Genomic DNA, 20,641 nt, shown 5'->3' with positions numbered 1-20,641 from the left:
TAGTTGCAGTAGAAAATGAATAGTAAATCAATTTGCTCTGTGGTCAAGAAAGGGGTCAGAGTTTGCCAACCTTCAAAACTGTGGTGACCCTGTAGAATAATAAGATGTCTTAACATTACAGTAACTTGTTGTAGCCTAAGTTATTTTCATAGTGGATGAAGTCTTCCTTATCAATGGAGGACGGTAGGTCTGACTGATCTCAGATTGATCTAGAGAAACTAAGTGGCTGTGGAGTTTTGCAGAAGTCAAGGACAGGAGCCGATAGAGCCCTACAGTGAAGGTGTCATAATACCCATAAAACCTAGCGGTCAAACAGGGAAATGGTTCCAATCGTTTTTACACCATTCATTTTTCCCATAAGGGATTTTAGAAACACTAAATTAAAATAAGGTCTGTGTTTCATGTAGGCTTACCCTGGCGTGATGTTTTGATAAGCATGTAAATCTCTCTCAGACAAGGTGACTTGTTTAAAAAAAATATATATGTAAAAAAAATTACTTTCATGACACAGTCTTGTCCCATCGCTGCAACTCCCCTACGGACTCAGGAGAGGCGTAGGTCGAGAGCCATGCCTCACTGCTTCTTGACACACTGCTCGCTTAACCCAGAAGCCAGCCGCACCAATGTGTCCAGCTGGCGACTCCAGTCAGCTTGCAGGCGCCTGGCCCGCCACAAGGAGTCGCTAGAGCGCGATGGGACAAGGAAATCCCAGCTGGCCAAACCGTCCCCTAACTCAGACGACGCTGGGCCAATTATGTGCCGCCTCATGGGTCTCCCGGTCACGGCCAGCTGTGAAACAGCCTGGGATCGAACCCGGGTCTGTAGTGACGCCGCTGCGCCACTCGGGAGGCCCTGGACAAGGTGACTTTTATCAATATATTTGGCTCTATTTACTCTCATATTTGAAAATGCTAATTAGCATCAAAGTAGACATCTTGCAAGACTACAGATCCCTGCAAGCTCCTGCAATTTAAAACTTGCACAAGACAGTTCACAGAACTGTCAATTTAAAGACCTTTTGACAATTTATTAATTACTACATTTAGCTACATTTACATTACATTAATGTCATTAGATAGATAGTTAATCCAGATAGTTAATCCAGAGATTCTTACCTTTGCCTCGATTCGGCAGTCTCGTCCAGATCACCATGGTATTTGTAGTTCTTTATGATAGCCACATTAGCGGCTAATTAGCATAAAAATGGTATGCGGGTAAAAGAAGGCGAATATATTGATAAAAGTCACCTTGTTCTAGAGAGATTTACATGGTTATCAAAACAATTGGAACCATTTCCCTATTTGACTGCTAGGTTATTATGATTCATACTGTGGTACTGTATTCTGGCCAAAGCTGGAGCAGTTAATGATTTGACAGGAGGCCAGGTGATCAGCAAATGAGTGGAGGGCTAAAGAAGCAACTTGCACAATCTGGTTGTGTTGTGTTGTGTTGTGTGTTGTGTTGTGTGTCTGTCAGTTTGTCGTCCATACTACACTAGCGGTTAGAGCGTTGGGCCAGTAACCAAAAGGTTGCTGCTTCAAATACCTGAGCAGTCAAGGTGAAAAATCTGTGTCCTCAAGCAAGGCACGTAACTCTAATTTGCTCCAGAGGCGCTGTACTACTGTAGCTGACCCTGTAAAACTGCACCTATCTGGTGTATGTGACAATAAAAAATTATAATGTTAAGGAATTCTAGAAGACAACTTTTGTCAGTGATGCAATGTTGACAAGACATGCCACATCTATTTCTCAATCTTAGGAAAGAGAGAATGAGAATGTGTATAACTGAATAATAGTGATTCGATTTGTAGCTAGCTAGCTAATAACTGGGAAATTAATTTAACACTTTCTTAAAATGGTACATGAAGATTTCTTAAAAAGTATCAGGACTGGCATTATTCTGTGATAACAGCCTTTGTGCTACTTTGTAATAAGTGCATTTTGCATTGAGCAATTTCACTCCATGTTATTATAGACAAAAAAAGATAGCAAACCAACAAATATGATAGAAAATTGCATTAAATCAATAAAACTTGCGTGAATTATGTTTAAAAGGTGACATTTATTAAAATTGGTTAGGCCAAAGTAAATCACAAATGTATAATTGTATTCTGAATTCTATAGCTGCCAAACCTACTGCAGGCTAGAATTGGCTGGCTAAAGCTAGCTACTGTGTATCTCTATAGCTAATACAGTGAGAAACAATGACTGCAAACTGGTCTTTTGGCGCACCTCAGCCATCCGAGGAACTGTCAGATCGCTACTATGAGTGATTGCGACAGTTTTCTCACTTGTACATTGTCTAATGTTTACTCACCTCGATTTTGTCAACATTCCTGGCACATCCGACAACCTTCATGCCGTGTTGGACAAGTGCCCGTGCAACAGCCGCTCCAATCCCGACCGAGGCTCCAGTCACGAGAGCTACTCTGCCTTTCCACCGCTCCATTTCAATTGATTATTTGGCTATTACAAAGACTAGCTAGCTAGTTTTACAACTGTCGTAGTAGGACGATAGATTTCGTTGACCTATGTCTGTTCAATAGTCACAATAGACATAACAGTTACTTGTTTATAGGGGGCGGTCTGTTACACCGTTCAACCCTCCCTAATCCTATTTTCGCAGCATCCAGGAAAAGGCACCCCAATCCCTGCGCTCGGGATTAAATATTAAATGACAAACATTGCGCGATGTGTTTGGTTGACATCCCCTCCCACTAGTTTATTTTAGTGCTCTTACGTTTGCAGACCTGAAACTCTCCGCTGCATTGCTGGGCCCTCATTGCAGAATCTATGAGCAATAAAGAAATACATTTATGTTCACTGAGTTTATTGGTTATTAGATGTTCTCTAGGATGCTATGTCATACATTTCCTTCAAAATGTATTGACTTTGGTCAATAATTGATTTAGGCTAAATGCAAAACGTATCTACCCAGTCAAAATGTATGTACCGGTCCGGTAAACCATTTGTAAGCAATAATCAAATCGTATCTCAATGATAATAACAAACACAAGGACAATGTAGATTTAGGAAATAATGTATTATTATTAAAATATTTAAAAAAATCTATTTAAATTAGTATAATTGAATAATACTGTAATAAATGCACCATATATGGGCCATGGTTGGTTAGTTAGAACCACTAAAATTATTGCAACATCAAATACAACAAAACAAATGCAACAATGTGCACAAGTTTAGTTCAGATTGGTCAATTTAAATTGAGAGGAGTCACTGTCCTCACTGGATCCTCTGTCTCTTCAGACTCTCTATGGATTCGGAGTTTCCCGGGACAGTGGCTGATTCCCAGGTCCTCTTCCGGGAGACTGAAGGTACACTTGGGACTATCACACTGAGAATGCCACTGTCCTCCTCATACTTCCTCTTTTTATTCAGAGGGTTGCCCTCTAGCTGTCAGCAGCCTGAGCTTCTTGAAGGACTGGACTCCCTGCTCCTTTTACAGGTGACCTTAGAGGTGAGGAAACTGTCAGAGTCCTCTGATGCTCTTTTCCTCTTAAATGGTGTGTCCTCTGGCTGAAAGCCTCCTGGGCAGCTAGTAGTGGTTGATTCTGTGGCTGTCCTATGGAAGCCCTTTGGTACTACAGAGACATACAGTGCATTCGGAAAGTATTCAGACCCCTTGACTTTATCCACATTTTGATTAAATTGAATAAATAGCTTTTTCCCCTCATCAGTCTACACACAATACCCCATAATGACAAAGCAAAAACAGGTTTTTATACATTTTTGCAAATGTATAAAAAACAAGCAAGGAAATATCACATTTACATAAGTATTCAGACCCTGTACTCAGTACTTTGTTGAAGCACCTTTGGCAGTGATTACAGCCTCAAGTCTTCTTGGGTATGATGCTACAAGCTTGGCACACCTGTATTTGGGGAGTTTCTCCCATTCTTCTCTGCAGATCCTCTCAAGCTCTGTCAGGTTGGATGGGGAGCGTCACTGCTCAGCTATTTCCAGGTCTCTCCAGAGATGTTTGAGTCCGGGCTCTGGCTAGGCCACTCAAGGACATTCAGAGACTTGTCCCGAAGCCACTCCTGCGTTGTCTTGGCTGTGTGCTTAGGGTCGTTGTCCTGTTGGAAGGTGAACCTTCGCCCCAGTCCGAGGTCCTGAGCGCTCTCGAGCAGGTTTTCATCAAGGATCTCTCTGTACTTTGCTCCGTTCATATTTCCCTCGATCCTGACTAGTCTCCCAGTCCCTGCCGCTAAAGAACATCCCCGCAGCATGATGCTGCCACCACCATGCTTCACCGTAGGGAGGGTGCCAGGTTTCCTCCAGACGTGACGCTTGGCATTCAGGCCAAAGAGTTAAATCTTGGTTTCATCAGACCAGAGAATCTTGTTTCTCATGGTCTGAGAGTCCTTTAGGTGCCTTTTGGCAAACTCCAAGCGGGCGGTCATGTGCCTTTTACTAAAGGCCTGATTGGTGGAGTGCTGCAGAGATGGTTGTCCTTCTGGAAGGTTCTCCCATCTCTACAGAGGAACTCTGGAGCTCTGTCAGAGTGACCATCGGGTTCTTTGTCACTTCCCTGACCAAGGCCCTTCTCCCCCGATTGCTCAGTTTGGCCGGGCGGCCAGCTCTAGGAAGAGTCTTGGTGGTTCCAAACTTCCATTTAAGAATGATAAAGGCCACTGTGTTCTCGGGGACCTTCAATGCAGCAGACATTTTCTGGTACCCTTCCCCAGATCTGTGCCTCGACACAATCCTATCTCGGAGCTCTACAGACAATTCCTTCGACCTCATGGCTTGGTTTTTGCTCTGACATGCAGTGTCAACTGTGGGACCTTAGATAGGTGTGTGCCTTTCCAAATCATGTCCAATTAATTGAATGTACCACAGGTGGACTCCAATCAAGTTGTAGAAACATCTCAAGGATGATCACCTGAGCTCAATTTCGAGTCTCATAGCCATGACTCCATGCTCCTCTCAAAGATGACCTTTGGTAGCACCACCAGTGGGGAGAGCTGGACACAGTCAGGCCCACTGGTGTTCTCAGGGCTGGAGCTCTGGAGGATAACATGGTGCTCGCCCACCATGACCTCGCTGGTCCACTGCGAAGCTTAGCCCTCTGGGCAAGGGAATCATTCCTGGACACCTTAGCTCCTTGATTTTGTCCAGAAGGACCAGCAGGGAGGGGACAGGGGACCATGGTGCTCGCCCATCATGATCTCCTGGCCTACAGGAGCCATAACGTGCGTGCCTAGCCTGGACCACTGCTTGTTTCATCAATCACATGTATTTTATAAACCTCTTTTTACATCAGCAGTTCTCACAAATTGCTTATACAGATACCCAGCCTAAAACCCCAAAGAGCAAGCAATGCAGATGTAGAAGCACAGTGGCTAGGATAAACTCCTTAGAAATGTAGGAACCTAGGAAAAAACCTAGAGATGAACCAGGCTCCGAGGGGTGGCCATTCCTCTTCTGGCTGTGCCAGGAGGAGATTATTTGAGTACATGGCTGTTAAGGCCAGATTGTTCTTCAAGATGTTCAAATGTTTATAGATGATCAGCAGGGTCAAATAAAAGTAAGTGGTTTTCAAATCAAATCAAAGTTTACTGGTCGCGTACACAGTTTAGCAGATGTTATAGTGGGTGCAGTGAAATGCTTGTGTTACTAGCTCCTAACAATGCAGTACACAAATAATAATCAAAATAAAAAAAACAAGAAACCACGAATGTCAAGACGAATCCAGTTAACAACCCAAATAACACTGTATCAGTAATCCAAATATAATCTATGCATATATACACCAAACATATATACTAAGAATGATATGTACAGCAGTAGATACTGTATATTACAGTGAGCTATGTCAAGAATCCAGTATATAAATACAGGTAGTGTATTTAAACAGTGTAACAAAAATGCACAAATACACAATCCATGTCTCAATTGTCTCAAGGCTTCAAAATAATTCTTTAACCTGTCTCCTCCCCTTCATCTACACTGATTGGTGGATTTAACAGGTGACATCAATAAGGGATCATAGCTTTCACCTGGATTCACCTGGTCAGCCTATGTCATGGAAAGAGCAGGTGTTCCTAATGTTTTGTACACTCAGTGTATCACAGGACATTGCTGTCACCTTAATCGGGGAGGACGGGCTCGTGGTAATGGCTGGAGCGGAATAGGTGGAATGGTATCAAATACATCAAACACAAGGTTTCCATGTGTTTGATGCCATTCCATTTACTCCATTCCAGACATTATTATGAGCCGTCCTCCCATCAGCAGCCTCCAATGCTGTATGTGTTTGGCTTTATGCAAGTTTGTGTTTGTCTGTCTGTGAAAGACACAGTCACCCCATACCTTACTTTTGCCAACATATCAACACAACTTAAGTATCTTCAAAGGTCAAATGTAAATGTTGTCATGTTTTTCTCTTGTATTTTAACATGAATGTTTTATTGTCTATTATCAATGCAATATCCATGTGTTTCCGTGTCTATGACTGTTATGTAGATATTGTAAAAAACTTGAACTTGTCTGTCTTTGTTTTACTAACTAATTTCCCCTCCATATTCCTTCTTTCCTGGATGAAATATTAGCCATGGCTAGCTGTCAATGTCATTCACTGATTAAACTTTGTCTCCCCTTGGTTGCAAAAGAATGCAACATCCAAGTGAATGTGACAACAGAGGCAAATGGATAAACTTGTAAAAAAATTAAGGATTACAGACACAAACCACGTTTCCATCCAGTTATGAGAGTAAAGTCATACCCTATTTAAAAAAAAATCAAGACAGCTGTGATGGAAACAGTAAGTTTCGGTACAACTTTATAAATGCTGACAGACAATTTGTTCATTCTACATGGTGGGATCTTTTTTTGTCAGTAAAATTAATTATGCCAGAAATGGCGGTGGAAACGCCTTAATGCGCAAATATTGTTATAATAACCATCATATCGACGTAAACTTGGAGTAACGCGATGATATGGTGTGTGATCCTCCTCCCACTATGACTCGGGAAACCATGCAGTTTACTATGCTACAGATGAAATACATTATTATGAACTTCACAGAGTGGTGAAAGTGCATTGTGATCTTGATGCCCATTTCCAATTAATATCAAGGGTCTTATTCTGGTGACATGATGATCGATGCTTGACAGCCGTTTGACAAATAAAAATATTGTTGATCTTATCCGTAATAATCTCATCATGTAGACTAGGGGTGTCAGTCAAACTCATTCCATGGAGGGCCTAGTGTCTGTGGGTTTTAGTTTTTTCCTTTCAATTAAGACCTAGACAACCAGGTGAGGGGAGTTGTTTACTAATTAGTGACCTTAATTCATCAACCAAGAGCAAGGGAGGAGCGAAAATCCGCAGACACTCAGCCCTCCGTGGAATAAGTTTGATGTAGACTATATCCGCACAACGTACCCGAACTGTATCCGTTATTGGCTAGAGCACATGTGCGAAGACCAGAGTAGGCACATTTACTTTTTAACGCAACAGTTTGTGACAAAACTATTGGTAGCGTTGGAAATGCGATGGAAACATATTGAACTTTAGATTTGTATTTCGTACATGAAAACTTAAGCGGAAAAGTATATTTTGTGTGCACTACGTCATCACGCACTGAACTCCTGCAGAATTATGCATTTCTGGCAGTGAAATTATAAAACAAATGTTAATTTTGTCTCGGGAACAGGAGTGGCGAAATATGATTTCTTTCTTTCAGCATCTTTAGAGAAAATGTGAATGCACTTGTAATGTGTTATCTTTGACACTGTTATGCAAGCAGACAGTATTTCCACCACATAAAATATGCACCCAAGACGAACTGAAGTCTTATCAGAAATGTGTTTCGTCGTTTTCTCAGCTTTTAATGTCTGTAAAACCGGTCAAACTGATGACATTTGGACATTTTGCACAGGACCAATCTTTCCACTGTTTGAGTTATTGCGTTTTCTCCTCAGTCCCTAAACGAAACACAATTTTACCGGTGTTAACTACACTGAACAAAAATATAAACACAACATGTAATGTGTTGGTCCCATGTTTCATGAGCTGAAATAAAAGATCCCAGAAATGTCCCATACGCACAAAAGGCTTATTTCGCTAAAATATTTTGCACAACTTTGTTTACATCCCCATTAGTGAGCATTTCTCCTTTGCCAAGATAATCCATCCACCTGACAGATGTGGCATATCAAGAAGCTGATTAAACAGCATGATCATTACACATGTGCCCCTTGTGCTGGGGACAATAAAAGGCCACTCTAAAATGTGCATTTTTGTGCCTCAATGCCACAGATGTCTCAAGTTTTAAGGGAGTGTGTAATTGGCATGCTGACTACAGGAATGTCCACAAGAGCCGCCTCGAACGTCATTTTAGAGAATTTGGCAGTACGTCCAACCGGCCTCACATCCGCAGACCACGTGTATGGCACCGTGAGGGCGAGCGGTTTGCTGATGTCAACGTTGTGAACAGAGTGATATGGTAGCGGTGGGGTTATGGTATGGGCAGGCATAAACTATGGACAATGAGCACAATTGCATTTTATCGATGGCAATTTGAATGCACAGAGATACCGTTACGAGATTCAGCATGATAATGCACAGCCCCATGTCGCGAGGACTTGTACACAATTCCTAGAAGCTGAAAATGTCTCTGTTCTTTCATGGCCTGCATTCTCACCAGACATGTAACCCATTGAGCCTGTTTGGGATGCTCTGGATCGACGTGTACGACAGCGTGTTCCAGTTCCCGCCAATATCCAGCAACTTCGCACAGCCATTGAAGAGGAGTGGGACAATATTCCACAGGCCACAATCAACAGCCTGATCAACTCTATTTTGAAGGAGATGTGTCGCGCTGCATGAGGCAAATGGTGGTCACACCAGATACTGACTGGTTTTCTAATCCACGGCTCTACTTTTTTTAAAAAGACCAAGAGATGCATGACCAAGAGATGCATATCTGTATTCCCAGTCATGTGAAATCAATAGATTAGGGCCTAATGAATGCATTTCAACTGACTGATTTCCTTACAGTGGGGAAAAAAGTATTTAGTCAGCCACCAATTGTGCAAGTTCTCCCACTTAAAAAGATGAGAGAGGCCTGTAATTTTCATCATAGGTACACGTCAACTATGACAGACAAAATGAGAAAAGAAAATCCGGAAAATCACATTGTAGGATTTTTAATGAATTTATTTGCAAATTATGGTGGAAAATAAGTATTTGGTCACCTACAAACAAGCAAGATTTCTGGCTCTCACAGACCTGTAACTTCTTCTTTAAGGGGCTCCTCTGTCCTCCACTCGTTACCTGTATTAATGGCACCTGTTTGAACTTGTTATCAGTATAAAAGACACCTGTCCACAACCTCAAACAGTCACACTCCAAACTCCACTATGGCCAAGACCAAAGAGCTGTCAAAGGACACCAGAAACAAAATTGTAGACCTGCACCAGGCTGGGAAGACTGAATCTGCAATAGGTAAGCAGCTTGGTTTGAAGAAATCAACTGTGGGAGCAATTATTAGGAAGCAATTATTAGGAAATGGAAGACATACAAGACCACTGATAATCTCCCTCGATCTGGGGCTCCACGCAAGATCTCACCCCGTGGGGTCAAAATGATCACAAGAACGGTGAGCAAAAATCCCAGAACCACACAGGGGGACCTAGTGAATGACCTGCAGAGAATTGGGACCAAAGTAACAAAGCCTACCATCAGTAACACACTACGCCGCCAGGGACTCAAATCCTGCAGTGCCAGACGTGTCCCCCTGCTTAAGCCAGTACATGTCCAGGCCCGTCTGAAGTTTGCTAGAGTGCATTTGGATGATCCAGAAGAGGATTGGGAGAATGTCATATGGTCAGATGAAACCAAAATAGAACTTTTTGGTAAAAACTCAACTCGTCGTGTTTGGAGGACAAAGAATGCTGAGTTGCATCCAAAGAACACCATACCTACTGTGAAGCATGGGGGTGGAAACATCATGTTTTGGGGCTGTTTTTCTGCAAAGGGACCAGGACGACTGATCCGTTTAAAGGAAATAATGAATGGGGCCATGTATCGTGAGATTTTGAGTGAAAACCTCCTTCCATCAGCAAGGGCATTGATGATGAAACATGGCTGGGTCTTTCAGCATGACAATGATCCCAAACACACCGCCCGGGCAACGAAGGAGTGGCTTCGTAAGAAGCATTTCAAGGTCCTGGAGTGGCCTAGCCAGTCTCCAGATCTCAACCCCATAGAAAATCTTTGGAGGGAGTTGAAAGTCCGTGTTGCCCAGCAACAGCCCCAAAATATCACTGCTCTAGAGGAGATCTGCATGGAGAAATGGGCCAAAATACCAGCAACAGTGTGTGTAAACCTTGTGAAGACTTACAGAAAACGTTTGACCTGTGTCATTGCCAACAAAGGGTATATAGCAAAGTATTGAGAAACTTTTGTTATTGACCAAATACTTATTTTCCACCATAATTTGCAAATAAATTCATTACAAATCCTACAATGTGATTTTCTGGATTTTTTTTTCTCATTTTGTCTGTCATAGTTGACGTGTACCTATGATGAAAATTACAGACCTCTCTCATCTTTTTAAGTGGGAGAACATGCACAATTGGTGGCTGACTAAATACTTTTCCCCCCCACTGTATATGAACTGTGTAACTCAGTAAAATCTTTTAAATGGTTGCATGTTGCATTTATATTTTTGTTTAGTATAGATTACTAATGCATTCATTATATCGATTTAAGACATTCTGGTGAGCACTACTTTATTTAGTCTTCTGGGGCAACAAAATATGACAGAGGAGAAGCTGCATCTATCAAACTATAGTTGACAAACAAATGGCCTACCAAATGTAGGAAATTATAATATTGCCTAACAAATGTCGGAAATTATAAGCAGAAAATTATCGTAAATTAATTAAATTAGGCTAAATTATGGAATTATTATGGTGGATCGAAGTGCGCAGGTAGCCTACTTTTTGAAGTGATTTGTTTGACAATCAGATAAAAATATCTGCGAAACTGAGCCTGCGCAGACCGCAAAAACAACAGTAAACGGGATAAGATGTTTACATGCAACAGTATCCCGTCTTAGATTAGCATATTCCAGGCATTTTATCCGGGTTTCTCATATCCGGTATACAAGCCTTTTCGGGTTATTCTAAACGGGATATGATGTTTATCAATTCAAATACAGAATACATGATTATCCCTAATAATAACGGGATATTGGTGTGCATGTAAACGTGGTCACTGATGGAATAACACACATATTGTCTTTATGTGGATTCTAGAGTTTCCACATGAAAATCTGTCGCCAATTAGATGGAAACATAGCTACAAACACACAATTACAATACTGCTGCATGTAAAATGTTGGTTAGAGATCTCAACACCCGGCATGACATGAATGGGAAAACAAGAGCCCTTAAAACAGTCCAAAGGTAAATTCAATGCTTAAAATTGGGAAATGTTTTTAAGAGGCAATGACATCCTCACAAAGTATGTATAGGAAAACAGTGTAAACTGTAGTCAAACTCACATGTTGCATTTTTTTGCCACCAAGAGGAGCCAAAGTTTCATGAATGGCTGTGCTTCTGTACAGGAGGTGTGTATTATAATGGAGTAAGCCACCAAATACTTTTTTTCCCCCATTGTCTGAAATTCTTCGAATGGCACACCACACCAATCTCTGCCACATTGACAATTATGGTCAACTACACAGTAAAAACAGAAGTGTTAATTTAACTCCTATCGAGTTGAATTTAACTCTGTTTCAGATAACATTTGGTCCCACTCAAAATCAGTGTAAAATGTACTCTTTGGTCAGTGTAAAACTTTTAGAGTTAATTCTACTCCATATTGTGTAAAAAATAACAATGAAATGTGTCAAAATATTTAACACTGTAGTTTAATCACACTGTTGAGAGTAATATGATTACACTGTATAGAGTTAAGTCAACTACAATTTTACTTTAAAAAATGACACTTTAAAGTGTAATGATATTTACTTTTCATTTCTCTACAGTGTTTTTTTTATTTTTATTTAAATCATATGATGTAGTGTTACTGAATTATAGAAATATCAATACTATCAAATAAAACAAAGCACAATAATACAAGGTGAGAGCACCCACATTTATTGAAAAAAAAAAGTATAATTTCAATGTCCGTGAATTTACATTGTACACCCATTGCCTTGTCTATGACAGAAGTATAACATCATAAAAATGTTCACCAGAGAAAGCAATATGGCACAACAAGGAGAGCTGTGTCATTTCCTCCATATGACCTTTGTATGTCAAAAGGTCTAGGGTAGTGCAGGTTGTCGACATGAAAAATAACTAAATCATGCTTTGATCTGATCACCTCATATGCATGGAAATGTTCTTGAAAAGTTACTGTAACTAAAGGCACTGTGAGTAGTAACAGTTTTTCACACATTATCAGAACTGACTCAATCTGATAAAACAAGGGCACTTCAGAGTCAACTTCGCCACAGATAACCAAGTGTGGGCGATAAACATACCCATTATGTTTAGCCCAATTAACCTTCATAACCTGAATGCTACTGGGCACTTGCATTGCCAAAGCAATTTCAGAACCTCCTTTTACCATATTTAAAGCCACCATTTTTCCTGGACCAATATCTAACCGACTAAAAGTTGTTGATCTTCGCCAACTATATGCCATATGATTCTGATGCTTTTTTGCCAGCGTTTTGGTAATATTTTTAAACGATTTAAGCTGTTTTTTGAAAAAATTATGTTTGCCTTCATACCTCATACACCAACTATGAAGTACAGGCCCTATTTTCTGGATGCAGCGGGGATAGTGGATAAGAAAATGGTGCTTTGGTAAAAGTTTTTTCTGAGGATACAACTTCTTAAACAGTGTATGGTGATCAACAATCAAATGTTTTAAATATACACATAGACCTTGAGATAACATGGGCGAGAATATAATGTTAATTATTTGCAATAATAAAAGAAGCAGGCCCCAGTGTTGGTCAGTAGAAGTTACCAAATCTCCAAAGATAAGAGGAACATTCCTAAGTAAGCACCAGGACTGAATTGCATTCAGTCCCAGATCATTAGATCCTTCACTTAAATTAACAGTCACAGGCCTGTTATTTCTCTCTGTGAAACCATAATCAAAACTTTGTATTCTTGAATGTATTTCTCCTGATGTAACATGTTTTTCATTCAAATACAGAAATAATAACTTCAATTCGTACTGGCCAACCCCTTCTAACACATCATGCATCACATCAACTGAGAAGTTCTCAGTTGTGTGAAAATACCTCAATGAATTTAATATGCATGACCTTTTCACACCAAAAACATACGGAAGGGATGGATTACAAGCCATTTCTTGACAGTGAGCAGTATGCATATCTTTGGTGCGTAAAACTATTTTGGAAGAATCTTCAGAGAATTCTGTTTGAAAGTCCTCCTTTTCTGCTAAACAGAACCTGCAACAGTACCTTGCACTGAAAGACTCCACCAGACCAAACAAACTATGCAAACCCAAATTATCACCTGTTACCTGTACTACAGTGCCACGTACATAACCACTGTATAATGGAATCTCAATACCATCGCTCTCTAACACTTTAATGTCTCGAACAATGGGAGCAAAAATTTCACTAAAACCATATCGTTTAACATCTTGAGTATGAAATAAGGCGCACAGGTGTATGTTAGCCAAAAAAGAATTCCATTTTGGAGAGAAGTTTCTTAAAGTAAAATATACTCCACCCAATTTATGAATACCTCGCTTGGAACCCAATGGGTTGGCGACCTCAAAATCATCATAGAACATCTGGACCTGTATTGTCTGCTTCTCAGTTGAGAACAGGGGGTGACTTTTAAAAAAAGATCCATCACAAATATCTCTCAGTCTAGAGTTGCTGGTAGCTGAGCTTTGCAACATTTCTGCAAAATACTGACTTTTAAATATTGACTGCAGTGTAGATAAAATTGGAATATACATGAATTTATCTTGAACTACTACCTGATCATATGTTCCAGTCTTTTTATTTAGTCTTGTGTCAAATCTTGAACCAATCACACATTCAACTGGTTCTACTATTTCCCACTTGGCAGTCATAAATTTTGATCGCTTGTATTCCGAATTTAGAACTGTGAAAGGATTCTCTAACCCCTCAAAACACACCTCAACTTTCTTGCACATTTCTGTTTCTCTTTCATTACTAAATACATGCTTTATCACTGTTTCTTTAGCATGCTGATGAATATCTTGAACAATCTCTTCCATGGAAATCACTACAGTATTTACTGTACTTTGACCAACACCTGCTGCCTTTAGATCAGAAATAACAGCTGCACAACTATTTACAATGTATGGCGAAGATAACTCTGACTCAGCCTCTAAACATTCAGTCGACACTTCAACATGAGAAATATTACTGGTGTTGACGGTACTTTGAGGGTCTGAAAGATCATCTTCTATAGAATCTACTAAACTTTCTCCGTGGCACTTGTTAAGATGTTTTCTAAAACCAGAAAAGCTACCAAAAGAACGTGAGCATCCTTCTTGACCACATTTCAGAAAAAGAGTCCTGCCTGTACATAGCCCATGAATTATCTTAAGGTGCTTAACAAGGTTGTTTGGACTTCCATGGTCACTTTTGCAAAGAAAACACTTCATAGTTTTATCTCAACTAACGCACCATTCTTGCTCGCAACTCAGCAACTCTAGGAGTCTCCTTTGTTTCCCCCATGTCGATGTTATAGATGGTTGTTTGCACAAAAGTGAAAAAGCTGCTCAAGGAAGAACTGTATGACGTACCAAATACGTAATGGGCTTTAAAGACTTCGTCAAAAGCTCCTACTGAACCTGTTGCCTTGCATGGAAGAGCATGCTTGTCAACCACAATGAAGTAGGAGTGAATGCTGCTCTGTGTGGATCCCTGGGCGAGAAGGTAGGGCTGACTGCTTTGGGTGATGTTGTCAAGATGCTGCTGCACACTGGTTCCAACCTACAAAAAAAACACATTCAACAGAATTGTTTTGGTGACTAACCTCTGACAATAGATAAGATCACCTCAAACTGTGCACAAGATTGAGATGATGGAATATATATTTTAAACAACTGTTAAGCATACCTTTTGAAATCTGATGAGCTGATCTACAGCTTGATATGCAGACATCTTTCCCGGCCTCTTTCTACCTTGTGCAGATGGTGGTAGCAAATGTAGCAGCAGCAAGATGGCAGACATGTCACTGTCCCAGCCTACAAATAAGTAAATAAAAACCTGGTTAACATTGTGCCGTAGCATAACATTCTTATTCACAACTTGCACCATTATGGACATATAATGCACACCTACATTATCCACATAAAAAGTAAAACAGTTCATTCATACCATTCTCAACTTCAGCAGCTGACTCAGCATTGCGCATCAAATCCAAGAGTTCTGTGGTGGATACAAGTCCATGGCTTTCCTTTATTACTTTTGCTTTGAAAGTGGTTGGCCACTTCTCCAAGAATTTGTTGGCTGTGGCCTCACCAAACAGAAGTCTGAAATCTTGTTCTATCTGCAATGTAACACACAAAGACAGAAATAATGAGTGTTACCTTATTCTTCATTGGATATTTTTGGTGATGCAGTGAATTAAGTTGTCATACCAGTCCTGGTGTGTCCAGAAATCTTGGGAAGACCGAGAAGACATCTGATGATTTGGCTTCATCGTTGACCATTGCTTGCCGATATATGAAGGTCATTTTCATCTTCTCACGGACAGTGTTTTCATCAGCAGAGTGTCTCAAAACAGCAATAGCTGCTTCCACATCCTCATCAGATGGCTCTCTGTCATAGGTGAAGGGCTGACGATCACGGCCTGGCCCACCAACTTAAGACAAAATACAGTGTTAAGAAATCCTTTCTGTACAATTCACAGGTCACCATTATAATTACATGTCACTGATCAGAAAACATACCTTTAGGAGATTTGCTGACTGAGGCACCTCTTTCCTCTGCTGTTTTTCTTTGTATGGTCTTCAATCGCCATGCAAGGTATCCGGAACCACTCTCCGGATCGTAGTAATGATCCTATATTATTATAAATAAATTATAAAGGAGTACTATTCCCATTTCATAGAGTGAATATGTGCATAATGTTGCAATAACCCATTTACTTACATATCCATGTTGTGAGTATGGGTCTTCTAGATAGGGAAACAAAGCTACTATCCCCTGTGCATACATCACTCTGACACTTTTGGGGGGGGATGTCCTAGCATATGAATTCAAAGTTAACATCACACTGAATTGATATTGCACAACACATTTTACATAATTAATAACCGGAAAATAATAACAATGTTTCTTTACAGCCCATCTATATGCTTAATGCTTACCCATGTGTTTCTGTCATCTCAGCAGCAAGTATGTTGAGCATCTGTCTTCTGGTGGCATCTGTCAGAGATTTGGTTTTTCCATACTCTTGCATAATGCGTTCACCACCAGGCTTTGATGTTAGGATTTTTTCAATCAGCTATAGGTGGAAAGAAATGTGCTTTCCGTAATTGTAAAACAATATGTAATGCTGTCACATGATGAAACAACATTCAGATTGGACTTAACAGCAATGTTCACCACTTACTGCTTTTGCCTCATAGTTTATGTGGCATGGCCTTTTAGGCTGGCTTCCTTCGCCAGCCGCTACTTCTTCAACATCGTCACACACAGTGAAATTCAGAATGATGGTGTCATCAGATGTACCCGAGCATGATGATGAATGAGAGGTATCTGTTCATTATGAAATTTGTGCAAAACATAGAAACATATTACAATAAACTGTTATTTTTAAGACAATAAAGGTTCTCATTCTGGCCTTTAAACTAAAAAACTAATTGAATGAATGAATACCAAGTCCATTGCCCAGCATGATTCTGAAAGTTCCAGGTGACTCCTTTACTAATTCTTCAAAAACATCTGAGTCAACTTCTGTGTCAGACTGGTCATACACCTTAATGTCTGGCTTTCTGCTTTCTGGTATGTTGAATTTTAGACACACTGTTAAAAAAAGAAGAAGAAAAAGAAAAACATGCATTCCCTTCTCACAAGAATCCAAGTTCATACTTAAGGTTGCCTCATGTGTTCACAAAATGATGAAAGACAAGGATCTGCACCTGATTTTATGTTACTGAAAATATAAAGCACAGCAGAAATGACTATAGACCTAAATAGATATCATAAGATAATAGCTTAATGCTGTATTATTTTGTCATTAGGGTGATATGTATTGCTTTAACCTATTATACCTACCTTCTTTCAAGAAAGCATTGAATGTCAGCTCAGACAGCTTGACGTATTTCTGCTCTTCCCCGAGCTGAACACGCAACAGCATTTTGCCTCTGTTAACAAAGAAAATATATATTCAAAATCATCATTTAGTGCTGGTTCAACTAAGCGTTAGCTAACTATCCATTTATCTCAGTAGTACTAGCTACGCAATGCACTATGCATTACTTAGACGTTACACTGCAATTACAAAGGCTGAAGTAGACAAAGTTGTGCTGGTTGAATATAACGTTAAGCTGCCATTTTCTGCAGCAAATGGGTGTAGGCTAGTTCAAGTTTAGAGGCACATTGTCCCATTAGCTACCAAATAACTAGCTATGTGTCAAAGTTAGCTAGCTCATTAGCCATTTTAGTTCGAACAGTAGCTAACCATTAAAATGGTTAAGCAATGTTAAACAAACCCGTCATGCAAATCAGTGATCTAAGTTATCGTTTTATAACACCAACATTAGCTGGCTAACTATCAGAAGCATGCTAACATTACCGTTATATATAGCTTTATAAAAAACAGTTAACGTTAGTGTAAGGAAGCCTGGGAAGCTATACAATAACGTTAGCTAACAATACTATCTGTATAAATGTTTTGTTGTTAGCGAACGTTATTTTACGTATTTACCATTCTGACAAACTTCATTCGTGAAAATATTGCAACACAAAGAAAGACAGTTACCGATACTGATTGCAAGCTAGCTAACCGCATGACAAGCACAATCTGCGCTCATGCCAAACGGTGGTGTCCTTCAAACGAACTGATTAGCTAAGTTAACGTTACCTATTTTTAGCCATATGAAACAGCAAGCCATTCACAAAAATATCAAACATATTCCATGGGTATATCATATAACAGTTATTACTGTCAACCATCTGAACTTACAAGCTAATTTAGCTGGCTGATGACGAGGTCACTGCAAGGGGGACCGCCGCATGGAACTCGTAACTTAAAATATGACCTTGACATCAGCACAACTCTAAAATTATGTAAAGTTAAAAATACCGGTTTGGTGTTGAAAAAACGGGGATGTAACTTACCTAGCAATATCTGTGGCCTAGCTACTCCTTCGCAATCTTCCTCCACCAACGTACGTGCCAAACTTCAGCAAAGCAGAGTGGCGGGTATTCATCACTGCTGTAGAGTTGAAATTGTCACTGCGTATCTGCAGATTTTTACACTCACTTTTAACTCCACTGATAGAGCAACTTTACTCTCAAAAATGTTGAAAATACTCTATCTGGGTTAAAATAACTTTACTCTGAAATATTAACACCCCATTTTTTACTGTGTAGCTGCTACCCCTTATGGTCAACTAGCTGCTACCCCTTATGGTCAACTAGCTGTTACCCCTCTGCCTTAATTCTCCCACTGACCAGAACAAGGGATAGCGGAGTTCTCCTTCCCTCCCTCTCCTAAACTAATCTCGTTACGTTCATGAGCGCAGCATGTTCAAAATACTGAAAAAGTGTACAACACCAACACACCACCCTTATTTAGCTCTCCTAAAACAGACAGACACACATATGCACAAAGCCCCACACAAACAACTTGAGACCACAGTGACACTGAGCAAAGATTTACAGTGGGGAAAAAAAGTATTTAGTCAGCCACCAATTGTGCAAGTTCTCCCACTTAAAAAGATGAGAGAGGCCTGTAATTTTCTTCATAGGTACACATCAACTATGACAGACAAATTGAGAAAAAAAATTCCAGAAAATCACATTGTAGGATTTTTAATGAATTTATTTGCAAATTATGGTGGAAAATAAGTATTTGGTCACCTACAAACAAGCAAGATTTCTGGCTCTCACAGACCTGTAACTTCTTCTTTAAGAGGCTCCCCTGTCTTCCACTCGTTACCTGTATTAATGGCACCTGTTTGAACTTGTTATCAGTATAAAAGACACCTGTCCACAACCTCAAACAGTCACACTCCAAACTCCACTATGGCCAAGACCAAAGAGCTGTCAAAGGACACCAGAAACAAAATTGTAGACCTGCACCAGGCTGGGAAGACTGAATCTGCAATAGGTAAGCAGCTTGGTTTGAAGAAATCAACTGTGGGAGCAATTATTAGGAAATGGAAGACATACAAGACCACTGATAATCTCCCTCGATCTGGGGCTCCACGCAAGATCTCACCCCGTGGGGTCAAAATGATCACAAGAACGGTGAGCAAAAATCCCAGAACCACACGGGGGGACCTAGTGAATGACCTGCAGAGAGCTGGGACCAAAGTAACAAAGCCTACCATCAGTAACACACTACGCCGCCAGGGACTCAAATCCTGCAGTGCTAGACGTGTCCCCCTGCTTAAGCCAGTACATGTCCAGGCCCGTCTGAAGTTTGCTAGAGTGCATTTGGATGATCCAGAAGAGGATTGGGAGAATGTCATATGGTCAGATGAAACCAAAATATAACTTTTTGGTAAAAACTCAACTCAGTCGTGTTTGGAGGACAAAGAATGCTGAGTTGCATCCAAAGAACACCATACCTACTGTGAAGCATGGGGGTGGAAACATCATGCTTTGGGGCTGTTTTTCTGCAAAGGGACCAGGACGACTGATCCGTGTAAAGGAAAGAATGAATGGGGCCATGTATCGTGAGATTTTGAGTGAAAACCTCCTTCCATCAGCAAGGGCATTGAAGATGAAACGTGGCTGGGTCTTTCAGCATGACAATGATTGCAAACACACCGCCCGGGCAACGAAGGAGTGGCTTCGTAAGAAGCATTTCAAGGTCCTGGAGTGGCCTAGCCAGTCTCCAGATCTCAACCCCATAGAAAATCTTTGGAGGGAGTTGAAAGTCCGTGTTGCCCAGCGACAGCCCCAAAACATCACTGCTCTAGAGGAGATCTGCATGGAGGAATGGGCCAAAATACCAGCAACAGTGTGTGAAAACCTTGTGAAGACTTACAGAAAACGTTTGACCTGTGTCATTGCCAACAAAGGGTATATAACAAAGTATTGAGAAACTTTTGTTATTGACCAAATAGTTATTTTCCACCATAATTTGCAAATAAATTCATTAAAAATCCTACAATGTGATTTTCTGGATTTTTTTTTCTCATTTTGTCTGTCATAGTTGACGTGTACCTATGATGAAAATTACAGGCCTCTCTCATCTTTTTAAGTGGGAGAACATGCACAATTGGTGGCTGACTAAATACTTTCCCCCCCCACTGTATATGAACTGTGTAACTCAGTAAAATCTTTTAAATGGTTGCATGTTGCATTTATATTTTTGTTTAGTATAGATTACTAATGCATTCATTCTATCGATTTAAGACATTCTGGTGAGCACTACTTTATTTAGTCTTC

General features: G+C 40.3%; 2 protein-coding genes across 6 annotated transcripts in view; both read right to left on the bottom strand.

Annotated features, from left to right (window-relative positions):
• The window catches only part of LOC121580208 (dehydrogenase/reductase SDR family member 11), a 40,168-nt gene extending 37,488 nt beyond the window's left edge, over positions 1–2,680 (bottom strand). The window contains exon 1 of the mRNA XM_041895266.1: positions 2,318–2,680. Coding sequence (XP_041751200.1) covers positions 2,318–2,449 — 132 coding nt within the window. The 5' untranslated portion in view covers positions 2,450–2,680. The remainder of the gene's footprint in view (positions 1–2,317) is intronic.
• A 9,441-nt stretch (positions 2,681–12,121) lies between these two features.
• On the bottom strand, positions 12,122–18,600 carry LOC121579425. Of its 5 annotated transcripts, none has more exons than XM_045224282.1 (11): positions 18,359–18,600; positions 17,294–17,382; positions 16,895–17,041; positions 16,629–16,774; positions 16,384–16,520; positions 16,166–16,259; positions 15,964–16,075; positions 15,652–15,875; positions 15,389–15,560; positions 15,128–15,255; positions 12,122–15,001 (listed from the first exon to the last, which is right to left on the bottom strand). In XM_045224282.1, the coding sequence occupies exon 11, from the start codon at positions 14,668–14,670 to the stop codon at positions 12,232–12,234; it is 2,439 nt and encodes an 812-aa protein (XP_045080217.1). In that variant the 5' UTR covers positions 14,671–15,001; positions 15,128–15,255; positions 15,389–15,560; positions 15,652–15,875; positions 15,964–16,075; positions 16,166–16,259; positions 16,384–16,520; positions 16,629–16,774; positions 16,895–17,041; positions 17,294–17,382; positions 18,359–18,600; the 3' UTR covers positions 12,122–12,231. The 5 variants fall into 5 exon arrangements, with proteins under 5 accessions (XP_045080217.1, XP_045080218.1, XP_041749944.2 ...); XM_041894010.2 differs by having other exon boundaries at positions 12,672–15,001; XM_045224284.1 differs by lacking the exon at positions 18,359–18,600 and adding an exon at positions 18,204–18,294 and having other exon boundaries at positions 12,672–15,001.
• Positions 18,601–20,641: the final 2,041 nt, after the last annotated feature.

The sequence above is a fragment of the Coregonus clupeaformis genome, chromosome 13, assembly GCF_020615455.1.
Source record: "Coregonus clupeaformis isolate EN_2021a chromosome 13, ASM2061545v1, whole genome shotgun sequence".
Classification (NCBI taxonomy): Eukaryota; Metazoa; Chordata; class Actinopteri; order Salmoniformes; family Salmonidae; genus Coregonus; species Coregonus clupeaformis.
Note: the sequence above shows the minus strand (reverse complement) of the source record. Positions and strands in the feature narration are given on the sequence as shown.

What these genes read in the sequence shown, in the direction of transcription:
- LOC121579425 (XM_045224282.1), bottom strand. Translation starts at nt 14,670, where the DNA reads ATGAAGTGTTTTCTTTGCAAAAGTGACCATGGAAGTCCAAACAACCTT.